The sequence below is a fragment of the Opisthocomus hoazin genome, chromosome 2, assembly GCF_030867145.1.
Source record: "Opisthocomus hoazin isolate bOpiHoa1 chromosome 2, bOpiHoa1.hap1, whole genome shotgun sequence".
Taxonomy (NCBI): Eukaryota; Metazoa; Chordata; class Aves; order Opisthocomiformes; family Opisthocomidae; genus Opisthocomus; species Opisthocomus hoazin.
Window position 1 is genome coordinate 89,348,960 of NC_134415.1, and position 16,814 is coordinate 89,365,773.

Genomic DNA, 16,814 nt, shown 5'->3' on the forward strand with positions numbered 1-16,814 from the left:
AAAACAGCATTCGTGTATTGGGCTGTGTTGGTTCTATGTGAAGCAAATTACCCCTTTCTGCATCAAAAAGCATTGATATCATTCAGGCTGTGCTAGATTGCTTGGGTAGGTCCTGAGAGCTTCCCAAGGGATGGGCAATTTTAAGTGTCAGAGGCTTTCAATAACTCTGGCTTTCAATTTAAGGGCATTAAGGCAACATTTTTATCTCTGACAACTCTGAAGCAACTAACCAAGATTTTGAACCATATATGAAGGTCAAGCTGATACCTTGAGTTCCACTCTCCCATGCCCAATAGCTAATGATTACTTTTTCTTGTAGTTAATAAATTAATCCTTTTAGTTACTGTGATGTTAAGCTAGGCTTGGGAAGTTTGTTGTCTTCAGCAGCACTTGGCAGCTCAAGGAAGATGATGCTGAAATGTATATATAAAGGAAGAGTGAAAAAGCTAATGTTACTCATGAAAAGGAAATTCCCAGCACTTGACATTTATATTTTAATGTGAGTGAATACGGGGCCTTGGTCTTTTACTTTATTCCAAAGAAAAAGAGAGGGAGGAAGAGCAGCAGCAGTATGTGAGCGGCACAGCAGTAACTGGCATATGATCCAAGCTGGCACTAACTAGTGAAGCTTGAAGGAATTAATTGGTTATATGTGGGCCTTTCATGTGCTGAGTCAATGGCTGTCCCTGTCTGTCTATATTGCTGCTGTTACTTAGCCACTCAAAGCAGTGACATTTACACTGGCATCCTGATGCTAACACGGGGCGGGGGAATGCCATAAAATCATGAACAAGTTTTCTTTCTCACCAGGGTGGGTGGAAACAGAGCTTTTGCTGTTGGTGTAAAAATGCAGGGAAAGAGTAATTGTGCTGATAGGGAAGATTTTAGAGCTCTGTGAGGTTAGCTCTGGCTGCAGTAACTCCTGGAAGGAGCAGGGATCCTGCTTGCATGTCTAATTTGAAACAGTCCAAACCAAAGAATACACGGTCATTTCCTGTATAAAATCCATAGTTAGTAAAAAGAGAAGTTTACAAGAAAACGTACTTGCTGGGTTTTTCTGACACATCGTAGAAAACATGGACTATCCTTTTTCAGACACTTCAGGTAAGGCTTCACTCACCTGCCTTAGATACTGTAGGACACAAAATTTTTTCTAAGCCACGTCTCCGCTCCTTCCGCAGCCAGGAGGAGCGAGAAGCCGCGTGGGATGCATTGCCATCCGAAGGCCTCTCTGCCCTCGATGCCAACAGCAGGGACCTGGACACTAGCTAGTCCCGACCCATCGTTCCAGGCGGCTCGAAGTGGGTCAGATGAGTCCCGCCCGTGGCGCAGTCGACAGCCCTTGCAAATTGACTTCCCGCTCTGTTGTGATAAATGCCAGCTGAGAGTCTCGCCCTGTGCCGACGTAAAGCACCATCAGCCTCTCGCTGCAGCAATGCCCCGGCGCAGTTATTCACCGTGTCCGGGCCAAAGGCTTGGTGGGGTTTTTTTTTGTCAGTTGACAGCTAATTGCGGAGAGGGAGACAGGCAATAAAAATGCTGTGAACGGTGAAGGAAATGAGTCTGACTCACTTCCACTCTCCCTTTCACGTTTTTAATCCTGCACAGTGCTGCCTGTGACAGGAGTGGGATTATGCTGGGTTTACCGATAGCAGTCTCTGGCCTGCTGTGTAGATGGTTTTATTTTCAATCCGTTGTGGGTTTTTTATGAATCTGTTTCTATTTATTTTCCCATTTCCCTTCAGCGACTTCTACCTGACAGATTTAAGTTGCTTCCCTTTCATACACATTCCAGCTGCAAGCACATCTCCTCCTTGCAAGTAAATATGTTTTGAAAGGGAGAGGGAGGGAGAAATAAAGTTAACATCACTTTCCACTTTGGACTTAAGAAAATAAGGAAAAACTGGGAACGTGAAAGGACTGTTTTTGCAGTGAAACTGTGGTGTCTTTCAGAGGAAAGCACAGGCTGTTTTCGTTTTCAGACCCTGGGTGAAGCCTTAGAGAAAAGCAGGTGACACCAAGTTTATGTTGACCGTCCAAAGGCTAGGGAGGGGGAATCGAACAGGTTTCATGTCATTAGTTAGCAGTCTGTAAACAAAGTAGTCCACATCACCGTGCCTAAGGTCAGCCTTTGAGTGTACAAGCACGAATCTGGGGGACTGGGGCAGTGTTTGGTGTTTCTTACTGGTTTAAATTGACCTGTTGAGTAGTGTGTTATGAAGCAGTGCCTGGACACGTGGGGCAGGGGGCCAATGTTCAGGGCATGAACCGTCTGAAAGGATGCAGTAGGTGTTGGCACTGAATTTCACGTGGCACAGGCTTGGAAATGCGCAGAGCGATGATAATAGAAGAGCACAAGAAAATGCAGGCTCATAAACAAGGCAATGAGCTGGTTATCGGCAGGTCTGGGTGCCTGGCAAGGGTCCATGACTGTCAATGCCAGAGGCCACCGCTATGTGTTTTGCCAGTAGACCGTTCTGCATAAACAAACTCAGCTCTCCCATGAAAACAACTTCTAATCTGTGCTGCTATTTTCTTTATCTCTAAATAATTAAAGTGCACCGTTTGAAAATGATAACCATGTTTCAAATACCAAAGGAGCCTTTTCAACCCGTATCTTTTGCTTGGCTGGAGCAACTTCAGTCATATCTTCTTTGGTAGCCTGCATGCAGAATAGTCTTCTTGTTCGAGAGGATGGATTGCACCAAATGGGGACAGAAATGTAAATATTTACTGCCATCTTTTGGGCAGTGTGGGTATGACTCAAAAAAGAAGGGGTCAATTGAGTTACTCTGTTGTCGTCTTCCTTCAGTTTTGTCAACTGATTCTTATTTGACCACCAAACACAGCAGTCTACCAAGGAACATTATCCTTTTGATAGTCATGTTATCGCTCTCGAGCTGCAAGTGAAGCAGGGTTTGTAGGGAGAGGTGCTCACTTTGATTTGGGCAAGCTGATAGGTTTGGGGAAGAATCTCTTAACAGAAGTCTTTGAGCACATCTGCCATTCTCCCAGTTTTGAGATAGTGTGTGTTTGTTGCTCCGAGCTGTCAGGAGCTTTGTGTTTAGCTTTGCTTTGGGGCGTGGTTGGTAGCAGTTGGAGAGATGGTTGGGATTCCTGAAGTCAGGCCATGGTCTACAGTCAAAACAGGATGGCAGTGTGTGGCCCGAAGGAAAAATGGTTTACTGCAGGTAACTGAGTTTTTAGACTGTTTGCGGTTTTTTTCAAGAAATGAAACTTGGGTGCATATTAGAATGTCACTAAATATCGGTTTATTTCAAAATGAATATATTTTAACAGGGTAGGATATGTTGCATCACACTCCTCTGACCCTTTTTTCTTATATGATGTGCTCCTCAGTGAAAATGCTGATTAGGCGACCTTTCCTAGTTGCGATATGATATTTTTCATCCACTTGAGGTGTCGGGTTGCATTTTTAACCTCACACCTAATCAAACTTCCAGTCCTGCAGGCTGTGCAGAGGCAGGTTTCCTGCTGCGGTAATAGCCTATTCCTTGAAACTGGTTTGAAATTAATAGCAGTGAGGTACTTCATTGTTTCCAAAAGGCCATGTCTCTTAGTGGACGGAGCCTGCTTTTAGTTCAAGGAGATCCATTATTAGAGTTTTTTAGAAAGACAAAATTTTTATGTGGGATTCATCTGTACTGCTGATTTCAGTACAATTACATTCTGATCCTTGCCAGCTGGACCTCCACAACGTGTCACAAGGGAGTGTTAAAAACTTGTTCAATGTAAAACTTGGTGTGTTGTTTATTTAGGGGGCGGCAGCATAGGTAATCGTCCTTCCGCTCACTATTGTTTGACTTGCATTGAGCAAGCCAAATATGACTCTGCTCTTGTCTTGTATTTGTTTGTTTTAGGTGAAACTTCCTTTTCCTGTTGATCAAATCACAGATCTTCCAAGGAATGATTTCCAGATGATGATAAAGATGCACAAGCTAACCTCAGAGCAGCTCGAGTTCATCCATGATGTCCGCCGGCGCAGCAAGAACCGAATTGCAGCTCAGCGCTGCCGCAAGAGGAAACTGGACTGTATTCAGAACCTAGAATGTGAAATCCGCAAGCTGGTGAGTTGTGTGCTCCCGCCGTGGCCCCGCTTGCCCTCGCGCTGCAGCTTGCAGGGCACCAACAGCAATTCCTGCCCAGAGTTTAGTGGGCTCAGTCACTTTGTACGTAAGTAAGCGGAGCCACTGGTATGAAAAATGAATATACAAAAGTATAATACTATGTGTGCGTATATAATGTATATGGAAAACACAAAATTCCAGTGGAATGAGGCCTAGATATCTCTTTATTTTGATATCTCAAGAGCAGGTTGTTGACTGAATTGGAAGAGGAGGGAAGCCTGTATCACAGCTTCCTTCTTGCAGTTTAACTTGCTCCCAGTACTTACAGTGCATCCATAAAGGCATTTCCTCACCTGAGCCCTATTTCCATGCCTAACGACCATAAAAATCTGTTGGTCAGGGATTCGTGAAGTGCTCGAAAGAGATAGGTATGAAGAGACCTTCAGAGGTTGTCTGGTCCAAACAGTGGAGTGGCAGGGCCAGCTTCAGCTCTACAGAGAGATTTTCTTTCTCGCTGGTGTGCTAGAAGGCAGCTCAGCATTTCAGCTCACTATGCCTTTTCTTCAGTTCTTTCATTCACTGAGCAAAGGGCAGAAATGACAAGGAAAGTGAAAATGCTGCAATGTGAATATCCAGACAAGTGGACATCCCTTGGTGTAGGTCAGTGAGATGGCAAGGGTATGTTCCTCCTTGCTTCTGCTGTCTTCCTCCCTCTAACGTCCCTGGTCTGCTGGGGACTGAATCTTCCCGTGACTCAAGGACCATCTAACACAAAAGGCCTGTTCCCCCTCCACAGTGCACTAGCCTTCACGTCCTGTGCACCAGCTTCAGGTGGCAACTGTTGGTTTGCCCCAGCCTCCATAAAGTGTGTCTCTGGCAGTAGTCTGCTGAGGAGAGGAAAGCAAAGCATGCCCTGCTTACTGGCCAGAGCATGTCTGGGGACAGGTCTCCTGTGTGCCAAGATGTCAGTGAACAGTGCTACCATATTTTAATCTAAAGGAGTGAGGTGACTGGAGCAAGGCTAAATGGCTGCTCAGGAAATTCCTCTTTCTTTCAGTCATGACATGGACACCTCAGGTGTGGTTTGGGTGGCTAAACACAGATGTCTACAATGTAGATGCCTGCACTGGAGCTGGTTGTCCTGGTTTCCTTTATAGTTAGTGAAGAGAAGTAGATACCTGCCAAGTCTTACTTGTCTCATCCTGCAGCAGAAGTGCATGTTCCTCTCCATCACTAAACAAGATCACCTGGAGAGCCATGGCAGACACAGACATCTTAGCTATAGGCACCTTATCTGAAAAAAAACTCACCTCCTTTGTGACAGTGCCCCTGTGGTCTGAGGGTCCTGCTCCTCTTCCCCTGCCATCCCTTGCCCATCAAGAAAGCAAGCTGGTACACAACAGAAAAAAGGCTTGAGGCAAGGGTCGTGGAGGACAACATGTCTACAGGGTGTCACTCAGCAGGAGAAATGCAACACCAGAAATTCAAAATGGGTTAGCACCTCCTCATCTGTTTAAAAGTCCTAAAAGCTTTCTGAGACATCAAAAATTAAATAGTCCAAGTTCAGGTGTTACGAGAAGTGTGGGTGTGCAGCATGCAGGACTGTACAGCTGAACTGCATTACGCAGCATACAATCCACCATTAAACCCAGCCTTTGAATATCCAAGGGTTTGAGGGATAAATTAATTCATTCACATAGATAAAACAAAAGGAGCTGTAGTTGATTTCCTTACCAAGATCTCTGTGTACCTGGCTTTCATTAAAATTAAGGGTTATTTGGAGTCGTTGATTTAAATGTCTAGGTGCACGTTTAAAACATACTCAGCTGCACGTTGAACTTGGTGGGTCTGGGGAGCGGGGTACTTCTTGTTCTTGTCATAACAGGTTGCGTCTTGAAAGTGGCCTTCTTGTTGTGCTTCATCCTCTGCACAAGCTGTAGCACACGTAGTGTGAAAGAGGCAGGGATCTGTTGGAAGACGCTGAGCTGCCGTCACCTCACAAATGGCAGAAAGCCGCATGACTTTGGGTTACTCACTTGCTGCCTGTGCCTGTCTGCTTCCCGTCTGTAACAGGGAGGTGACGCTGACCCCACAAGCTGGTTGAGAGGCTTAAATCGTCGAGACTTGCAAAGCCTTCACATGCCGTGCTGCTGAAGCCCTGGGGGGAAAAAAGAAAGAAATGAAAATAAAAACATTGTTCAGAGTAGCGCTCCACTGATGCAAAACAAACAAAACATCAAAGATAAACAAAATAGTGAGCAACTGCTTCCTGCACCGAGTGTAATCGAGGTTCTGCAGGGTGAAAGAACCTCGCCCAGGTTGTCAGTAGAAGCAGATCCAGTCTTGGCTGTGCATGCCCGTGCCACTACACTGAGCTGATGATGGGGAGGAGCACACGTCTCTCGTTCTCCAGAGCAGAGCACCAGGGGCAGCACTCTAAGGGCTGGACTAGCAGCAGGAGCGGGTTCAGCTTGAGACTTGTAGCCTTCACTTGAAAATTAATTTGAGTTCATTGCCTTTACGTAATCTTGTGACATTACTGTTATTGTCTTTAACATAATCAACTGTGTATAGGTAAAATAAATTTTTTAACTCCCCTTCTCTCCTCAGCACACACACACATCTCAGGGAAATAAATGAAAGGCGTACGAGTGACCTTGCAGGCCTGATCCCTGCTGAATTTCAGGAATCAAAAACTCTTTGAGGTGCAGGATTCTTCAAAAGAACTGTTGATGTTTCTATTTAGCAAGCTGGACTTGAGTGTGTAGCAATATGTAGCGAGCGACTCAGCTGGGGAAGGTGCCCTGTTGGACCTGTTGTTTGCAAACAGGGAAGGACTTGTGGGTGGTGTGATCATTGGCGGCCGTCTTGGGCATAGCAATCATGAAATGGTAGTGTTGTCAAGACAGGAACAGGAAGCAGAATGAAGCCCCCATAATCCAAGGGGAAATGGTCAGTGACTGCTACACCACTTAGACACGAACAAGTCTATGGGGCTGAGTGGGATGCACCCAAGGGTACTGAGAGAGCTGGCAAAAGTGCTCACCAAGCCACTTTCAATCATTTATCAGCAGTCCTAGCTAACCTGGGAGGTCCCAGCTGACTGGAGGTTAACAAATGTGACACCCATCTACAAGAGGGGCCAGGAGGATCGAGGGACCTACACGCCTGTCAGTCTGACCTTGGTGCCTGGGAAGGTTATGGAGGAATCGTCTTAAGTGCCATCATGCAGCACTTACAGGACAACCACGCAATCAGGCCAGTCAGCTTGGGTTCATGAAAGGCAGGTCCTGCTTGACCAACCTGGTCTCCTTCTATGACCAGATGACCTGCCTAGTGGATGAGGGAAAGGCTGTGGGTGTTGTCTACCTAGACTTTAGTAAGGCCTTTGACACTGTTTCCCACAGCATTCTCCTAGAGAAGCTGGCCGCTCATGGCTTGGACAGATGTACGCTTCGATGGGTGAAAAACTGGCTGAATGACCGGGCCCAGAGAGTGGTGGCGAATGGAGTTAAATCCACTTGTCAGCTGGTCACAAGCGATGTTCCCCAGGGCTCAGTTTTGCGGCCAGTCTGTTTATCAATGATCTGGATGAGGTGATTGAGTGCTCCCTCAGTAAGTTTGCAGATGACACCAAGCTGGGTGGGAGTGTCAATCTGCTTGGGCTAGGAAGGCTTTGCAGAGGGATCTGGACAGAATGGATCGATGGGCCAAGGCCAACTGTATGAGGTTCAACAAGGCCAAATGCCGGGTCCTGCCCTTGGGTCACAACAACCTCATGCAATGCTACAGGCTTGGGGAAGAGTGGCTGGAAAGCTGCCTGGCAGAAAAGGACCTTGGGGTGTTGGTCGACAGCCGGCTGAACATGAGCCAGCAGTGTGCCCAGGTGGCCAAGAAGGCCAACGGTATCCTAGCTTCTATCAGGAATGGTGTGGCCAGCAGGAGTAGGGAGGTGATTGTGCCCCTGTACTCGGCACTGGTGAAGCTGCACCTGGAGTACTGTGTTCAGTTTTGGGCCCCTCACTACAAGAAGGACATTGGGTTGCTGGAGTGTGTCCAGAGAAGGGCAACAAGGCTGGTGAAGGGTCTGGAGAGCAAGCCTTACGAGGAGCAGCTGAGGGAACTGGGGTTGTTTAGCCTGGAGGAGGCTGAAGGGAGACCTTATCACTGTATACAACTACCTGAAAGGAGGTTGTAGTGAGGTGGGTGTTGGTCTCTTCTTCCAAGTAACTAGCAATAGGACGAGGGGAAAAGGCCTCAGGTTGTTTAGAGGAGAGGTTTAGATTGTGTATTAGGGAAAATTTATTCACCAAAAGGGTTATCAAGCATGGGAACAGGCTGCCCAGGGAAGTGGTGGAGTCACCATCCCTGGAAGCATTGAAAGACCTGTAGATGTGGTGCTTACAGACATGGTTTAGTGGTGGACGTCGCAGTGCTAGGTTAATGGTTGGACTTAATGATCTTAAAGGTCTTCTCCAACCTGAACAATTCTATGATTCTGTGTTTCTGTCGGATCTGGTGCATTGTTCTGAAAAAGGGCATTCTTGGAAAAGACAGTCACAGGGTGTGCAAGAGTATAAAGCTGCAAAATTATACTCATGCAACTTTAACTTTGCCTCTCAAGCACTCCTGCCCTCCCCCCATATGCATGCTGTCCAACCAGGCAGTCTGCTTTGAGATCTTACTTTTAGGAGAAACAGCGGTGAAACTCCATCTGACTTCACACGATACCTGATCACTGGAAATTCCTTGATCATCTTCTGTCCACTTTGTGAGCAGTAATTTCCAGTCTCCTGAATTATGCAATGGTACTAGGGTGTAACGGTTTTTCACTCAGCTGGGTCTTTTTTATGAAAGACCCCTTTTCTGCCCTGCACTTAATTCCCGTAAGTTGCCCATCTTCTTGACAGAGATGGTTTCACAGCAGACAGTGAGTGAAATGGTCGTATCCTCTGAGTTTGATAGGTGATTTTTTTTTTGCCTGCTTTCCCTCACTCATCTGACTACCCACTCACATTCTCTTTTTTCCCTGGAAACACACAGCATATTCTCTTCCATAATTCATTATCTCAAGATGCACTTGAGCATCTGTTTTTTTTTTTTTTTTGTTATTTTTATGCTTTCTTGATAAGATTTATCAATATTTTAGCAGTTGGTTCTTTTCACGTGCACTGCTCTCTTTCTCATGCGCATAGCTGTACGCTTCCAATGTGGGCTTCGGACCCAGGGCAATACTATCAGCTGTCAACAACCACCCATAGCTGGACTAGCCGAGTTATGGAGTTTTCACACCTTAGATGCTGAGGCAGCTTGGTTTTAGCAATGTTACTCGGTGAGGTATGTGGCTGCGCTGCTTTTGAGGCCAGCTCAGCTCTGGGAATAGCTCTCGTACTCTGCAAAATCTCATCTACTCCCTGGAGCTGTCTGCACGCCTTCCTGGGACGGAAGGTGATGCAGCAGGACCATCCTGATCAGTCTGTGCTGAGTCAGCGCGGGTTTGTAGAGGTGTAAGCCCAAGGCTGGGTCTGGCTCTGTGCCTGACCCCCCCAGCCTTCATTCTGAGCACAGGGAGGGCAGCACTCACCCCACAGGGGACTTGCCAGCCACGTGAGGTCTAAGCTGTTGATGCCTCCCACCGCAGCGCGTTGCACAGCACCCTGCACTGGCTGGGCCTAGGGGCCTTATCGGTGCTTTGTTGGATGCAGAACAACCTGAGCTCCTGTCCCCAGTTTTTGAATCCTGCATGAAAAAATAAGTGCCACCAGACTCTCTTCCTCTTCCTCCTCATCGGTACTGTCCTGCCTCTCACCTGGCCCCCTCCTAGGGCAGCCTGCTGACACAGTGAACCTCTGAAAACACTCGAGCGAGTTGTTGGTAGGGGAGGACATTTGTGAGCACAGGAGGCAGAGAAAGGGGAAATGTCATTGAGCTTGTTGCACTGGGTGTTAAGAAGCCCACCGACCTTCAGGGTTTTCACGTACATCTTCAGAAAAGTGGCTTGGTTAGGTCAAACCCAAAGCATTAAGCACCAGGATATAAGAAAACGAGCCATGGTGCAGGCCACAGAGGACACACTCAGAGCGTCTCCTCTGAATCACACACCTCTCAGAGCTCAGGGGGCTCAGCTGGCACACGGGCCAAAGCGGGTGCACCCAGCCTGACAGCCGACCTGGCAGTTACAGGGTGAACTGAACTTCAGCAACATATCCTCACTTCAGGAACTAAGCCCTCTTTTCTTGCTGTTCAGATGAGTAGTGGCTTCTCTCCATCAAAATGTTTCTTTCCGCGTTTTTTTGTATCACCCATCAAGCAGCCTTAGTCTATAAAGGGAACTAACGGTCTCTGGGGAACAACTTGTGACTCTGTCCTCTTCCAACTCAAGTGTTTTTCTCCAGATGTTTCTGAAACTGCAGTGCACACAGACCTCATGGTGGTCAAATACCTGATGTCCTAGTGACTTTTCCTCTGCCCAAATGAAAATAACTGTGACATGCTGGTGTTCTTCTTGAGTACTGCTGCATATGTCCCCGGAGCTGGCGGATGGCCCTTCCTCAACCTAAGATGCCTTCTTTCTTTTTCAGGTGTGTGAGAAAGAGAAATTGCTCTCAGAAAGGAACCAGTTGAAAGCAAGCATGGGAGAGTTGTTAGACAACTTCTCCTGTCTTTCCCAAGAAGTGTGTAGAGACATGCAGAGCCCGGAACAGATTCAGGCTCTCCACCGATACTGCCCCGTTCTCAGACCCATGGATCTACAGCCAGCCACCACCATCAGCCCCTCCCCATCTGGCGTGGAGCAGAGCCTGGTGACCTCCCAGTGCGTCGGGGAAAGCATGCAGTGCTGCTCGGAGCAGGGCTCGGTGCAACTGGGAGCGCCCTGGCTGCCCAACAACATCTCAGAAAATTGTTCGGCCGGCGGGGGGTTGGATGGAGCCGACACAGGTACTTACGCCGAGAGAGAGCTTCCACCAGAGCAGAGCAGCCAAACGGTCACGGTAGACTTCTGTCAGGAAATGACTGATAAATGTACAACAGATGAACAACCTAGGAAAGATTACACCTAGTGACTCGTAACCTTAACGTTACACCTGGTCAGGTGTTCTTCAGTCAGCCAGTGGCAGTGTTCATTTGTTGTCTAGAAGAACGTATTTGGTGCACACTACAGTGGTCTTAGCAGCAATACTGTTTTTAAGTATTCCCTCCTCTCTACAAGCAGGAGTTCTCTTCACAATGGTGCTATCCCTTGCTCAGGCAGGGAACGAAGCAGTGGCAACACTGTCTGTTTTTGTATGTTGTTTTCAATCTTAACAGGGATGGACATAACACCTCTGAGGACCCAACCGCAGCTTTTTTCTCAGTGGCCCATGTCACAAAACCCTAACTCAGGAATTTCCTCTGAATGTTCAATTTTTCATTGAAGACAGCTTCTTTACACATCAAAGTTTTATAGCTAAACTGTACATATTATATATAATATATATAAAATATATATATCCATATGCAAAAGTCCCTGCATGCCTCAATTTTTCTCATCCTACAAACTGGAAGCTTTCGTTTCTATTGTACAAACAAGTTCCAACATTCCTTTTTGTCTTCAATGCTAGATCTAGTTTGGTAACTTGTTACACGATAATTTTTTTCCTCGGTTCGCAGTTCAGCAATATCATTCGATTTGTACTTATTTATGAAATTTTAATGTTGGAAACTTATTTGAGATTTTATTATAGACAGATTTTTTGGCACAGCCATTTCGTGCCACTTGAGCAATGTGGAGTTATTTTATTTTCTTGCAGATACTGTACAGTAATGGTCAACTTTGCCACTTGCACTGAGTTTCTGGTCAAACCTCTTTTCATAAATGAAGTCGTGACTTCAGTATAACTTGAGTATATGGTTTTCTTTGCTTTATGGCTTAAAGAAAATAGAAAAGTTTTAGCTAATAGACAAACACTCAGGAGCTCATTATGTAGTAAAAACGGTCTTGCCAAATACTGAATTCACTATACAATTTGTAAAGAGAATCTGCTTGAATTATTTTTATATTCAGACTTCTTTCTGTTTCACAAACCAAGTTTAAGTGCTGTTAATCATGCTTCTGGATTATTATAGGGGAAAGTATATTTCACTCTTTAGAGAAAAAAGTATTTGACAACTGGATCAGTTCATCAGACGTTCCACGAAGTAAAGCAAACGGAGATCACATCAGTACACTCACGGGGCGGCTTTTTCTCCAGCCCCGCTCCGCATCCTTTACTCATGGAAGCAACTGCTGCTCCGGCTAGTCCCCAGAGCCTCACCTCAGCTGTCCTCAGACGTTAACCCGAGGTCGGTGGTCCTGCCTGGGTAGTTGCGGGATCAGACCCCTAGTTGTTGACTTTGGTTTCCTTGCGGAAGTCGAGTTAGCGCTGTATCCTCTAAGAGCAAAAGGTACATCTGCCAACACCCGATTCGGTCACTTACCCGTCAAATTCTTCAAATTCTTGCGTTCCAGGATCCTCTCATCCTGCAGCATTGCCCTCAGCACAAGCCGCAGCTAAAAGAGCGCTGTCTCAAAGGAGACTACTCAGTGAATTGGCTTAGTTGTAACTGTATTGGATTTGTATCTTAAGCAATGTTGACTTATGTTATGACTGCGTGAGACAGCAGCTTTCCAAGCATAACATCTGTATGTACAGTGTAGACAGAAAACCATCCTCCTAATGCTTTTTTAAGAATTATTATTATTATAAGTGTACTGAGTTTTTATTTTGTGGTTCTTTGCCCTACGTGTGCCAGGTTGCGTGGCTTTATCGACGACAACTGTCATGTGCTTTACTGGCTGATATTGTTTGTTCTCGCTGAAAAAAAATGACCAGCTGTTCGCACCTATTTGGAAAAAAAAAAAAAAAGTGTGGGGAAGCAGCTTCTTAGAAGCACTAAGTGACAATGTGGTCTTCTGCGCTAACGTTTACACTAGAGGTGTGCGCTGGTGTTTTTTTGAGGCACTCAGTAGATCAGCATCTTGACCATGGAGGAGGAATCAGCTCCCTCTCTCCACTTCTTCCATCTGCAGACTGTGCTCATGGACCGTCGCCCACTTCGCCACAAAGTCTCGCTTTTGTCCTCTTCACCCAAACTATTGTAGCCAAGCTACCGGAGGAGGAAATGCATATAGCATGTGCCATGTTTGTTGAAAATACTTTTTTTCCCCGCATGTAAAAAGAAAAACTAGTATATGATGTAGGAGAATATTTATGTTTAAGTATTAATCATTACTGTACAAAATCCTTACCTTTAAATGTTCAAGAATACACAAATGCCATAAACTCCTAGTTCACACGGTTGAAAAAGGGGGAGGAGTCATCCTTTCTTTTTTAAAGAGCTTAACCTAAAGATCTCTGACCCCCCTCCCAGCCACCCTTTGCAGGTGACTGACTGAGAAGCTCTGTGGCGAGGAGGGGGGAATTCGATTTTCCTTTGAATTCGTTGACGTTGCAAAGCAGTTCTGTGCTTCGCAGAGAAGTTTTGTTTCTATGAGACCATGGTGAAAGCTAGAATTTAAAACTAAATGTGAATCACATTAATAGAGTCATAGCTACTTGGGGGGGCTGGGGGCGGGCGGGAGGGAAGGGTCAACTGACACAGTATTTTAAAGATGTTTTTCTGTTGCCTTTTTTATTTTTAAGTGACCTCCTATATATATGAATAGATAGAATGTTTTATGAGTATAAAACCAAGTTTTAACTTGCTTCCTGACATGAAGATTTACTCTACTAACAACTCATGTGCAACTGGTACTCTTGACCTCATTCCAACGGTTTTAAAAAACCCACCCACACAACCCATTGCGCTGCAGCTCTTAGGTTTGACCTGGCTTCATACTGGTGCTGGGTCTCTCGATTTCCTCTACCTTGGGAACTGATATTTAAAACCACTGCTCAAAGAAGTGTCTCTTCCTCAGCCTTTCTCTCTCCCTTTTCCTTCCCCGCGAGCTTTTCTGGATGTTTGATTTCATTCTTTCCCATTGGAAGTGGCTGATTTTGTGTCATTGCTTCCTATATTTACATGTATCATGGTTTTTCAGTGGGGTTTTTTTGGTGGTGGTGGCTGTGTTTTGTTTCTATTTTGTTTTGAGGTTTTTTTGCTATTCCGAACCATGCGGCTCTCAAAGCGGTTACTGGGCTAATGTTAAAGGAAGACGTTGGGAGAACTAGTTTCAGACCTGGACACCGGTTGACATACCCAACCATCCTCATCTCACGAGGTCAAAACAACTGACCACGAGAATATCATTGGAAAGGAAGAAAAAACCCCACAACTGACTGCAGTATTTATGAATTTTAAGAGTTTGGCCAGTGGTCACCACGGTCTTAAGTAAGAATCTCTTTGCTTTTGTCAAAGAGGATACGTGCAGCGTTGGTTGCTGGGGAGCGGCGCGGTGAGACCCCGTCACCCCACCAGGCCCTGCGCCGCTCTTGTGGGCGAGCGTGTCCTTGAAGCTTTGTCCGGTCTGTATCTAGTCCTCCTTTTCCTTTACCATTGCTATCCTTGTATCGCCGTGAAACCTCGTTTCATTTAGGCTTGTTATGCTTTGTCAGGTGAGTACTACACTATATAATGTGTTTGTTTCTCTGCGTTCTCTGGGGGTGCCTTGAACACAATGAAAGCTCGTTGTAAGCTGATTCTGGAACAAAAAGGTAGTGGGAAAAAAAAGGAAAAAATAATTAAAAAAAAAAAGACGAGAGAAAACAAAACAGAAAACAAGCAAAACAAAATCAAAAATGTTGGCTGTGTTATCAGGAGATCCCAGTATTTATATCACAGACTTCCTAACGTGATGACTCAGGCGTCAGAGTTTGATGCTGCAGTATAAAACTATTATTTTATATATTGTACAAGTAATTTATTAAATGTCTTTCTAAGGGTATATGCTGCTTTGAAGATGCACTATATTTTTGGATCTAATCCTTGTATTATTTTTTTTTCCCAAGGGAGTAAAATGTGCTGCAAAGGCAAGCCACGGTGATTAGTATGTTAACTGCTACTTCTCTTTAAAAAGGAGAGTGGGAACTAGATACGTAACTTTGCTAAATGGATTAACTGCTGCCAGAGAAATGAGTAATGCTGATAGTGTGGTCGTTCATCTGGAGTCAACACTTTGTCAAGCCTGTATTCTAAAGAGCGCTTAAATAGAAGTTAAAATGCCTAGGTATATAGTTAGATTTTTTAATATGTAACTTTATGATTGCCTAACAAATAAAACAAATCTGCATGCTGGAATCGCTATAATCCTGTAATGAAATCAAATCTGATCCACTAGGAGAAAGCACGGTGAAGCGTTGCCGGTCCAGAATTGACACCACATCCTCGCTCGTATCTTGTCATCCGCTGCTGTGGTGGTGCAGAGGGCGAGGGAGGGGTGGGTGTGCAGAGCAGAAGACCTCTCATGCGTTTTGCAGTGAGACGAAGTGAACATTTGCCAGGTTTCCACAAGCTCGCGTTTTGCTCTGCTCCATGTCCGCTACCACGGCAGTGAGGAGCACTGCTTTCACCTTTTCTTCTGATCTGGGATGCATTTGGAGGTGCCTCTGGATGAATGTGGTAGCCCGTGGCTGCAGCATTTTAGAAGTCTCTATTTTAGGGCTGCCTAGAGAAGGTTTAGCTCAGTATGAGAAGCAGAGCTGATGGCCTTGCAGAAGGAAGGGATCTGCTAAGTGTGGAGCAGTTTATTTTTATCGGAAGTGAGGTGAAACTAAAACTATTAACATAAAGAACTTATGCTCTCTTTCCTGCTGGAAATTTCCTCCACAGATTTTGACTTCGTTTCAGTTTTGTCTCTGCCAACACAGTCCAAGTTAATTTTACATCCATATATGTAACGTGTATGTATGTATACATACATCTATAATTCTAGCCAGTGTGTGTTTGTGTGTTTTCCTGTTTATAATACATATATGTATATTTATAATACTCCCTGGAGTATTTCGTGACTCAGGCATCAAATCTGATGCTGTAGAATACAATATATGTGTATATGCATATGTTCAAATGCTGTGTGTATATTTAAAAGATCTATTGTTGGTGGTCTGTAGAATAATTGTTCCCTTTATTCTCAAAATTATAATGGCATTACTTGCAAAGACTAAGTGTACAGTATTTTCCTACACTCCACCAAGATAGGTATTATTTATATCGAAGTCAAATATTGATACGCATTTTAAGGTGTTATTACACAGATAATGTTGCCGTTTTTGCAAATAAAATCACTTTTTGGCAGGAGGGAATACTAAAAATGCCTTTTCATAAGGTCATTACCCCAACCAAACGACTGCTAAAAAGCCAGTTGGATGACTCCTGTTCGTGTACGAATTTTAGTGACTGCGGGCAGAGCCCTTTCCGCCGGCGAAAGTCACCGCGTAGTTCATGCGGTGCCACTGCCGTCCCTTTTGGCTAATTAAGGGCATGCAGAGAGAAACTGGCATCCTAAAATAGAAATGGCAACTGGCAGTGTTTGATTTCATTGATTGCTTAGGAGCAGAGATGGTCCCAGGCTACGAACCCTAAACGACCCCTCCGTTTCGGAGGGAGCCGAGCGGGGGCTGCGATGGCGCGGGGACGTGGGCAGGGGAGGGAGCAGCTCGCCCGCGCCGCTCCCGGGGGCTGTGCCCGGGACCCCCTGCCCGGACCGGCGTTGCCCTGCCTGTGTGGTGGGAAGGTGTGTGGTTTCGGTCCTGTTCTCGCGACTGCGCG

General features: G+C 45.5%; 1 protein-coding gene across 4 annotated transcripts in view; it reads left to right on the forward strand.

The window, feature by feature from the left end:
* BACH2 (BACH transcriptional regulator 2) overlaps positions 1-13,664 on the forward strand; it is a 193,742-nt gene extending 180,078 nt beyond the window's left edge. For all 4 annotated transcript variants that reach the window (XM_075414359.1, XM_075414358.1, XM_075414360.1 and 1 more), the window contains 2 exons: positions 3,882-4,088; positions 10,670-13,664. In XM_075414359.1, coding sequence (XP_075270474.1) covers positions 3,882-4,088; positions 10,670-11,149 — 687 coding nt within the window. In that variant the 3' untranslated portion in view covers positions 11,150-13,664. The remainder of the gene's footprint in view (positions 1-3,881; positions 4,089-10,669) is intronic.
* Positions 13,665-16,814: the final 3,150 nt, after the last annotated feature.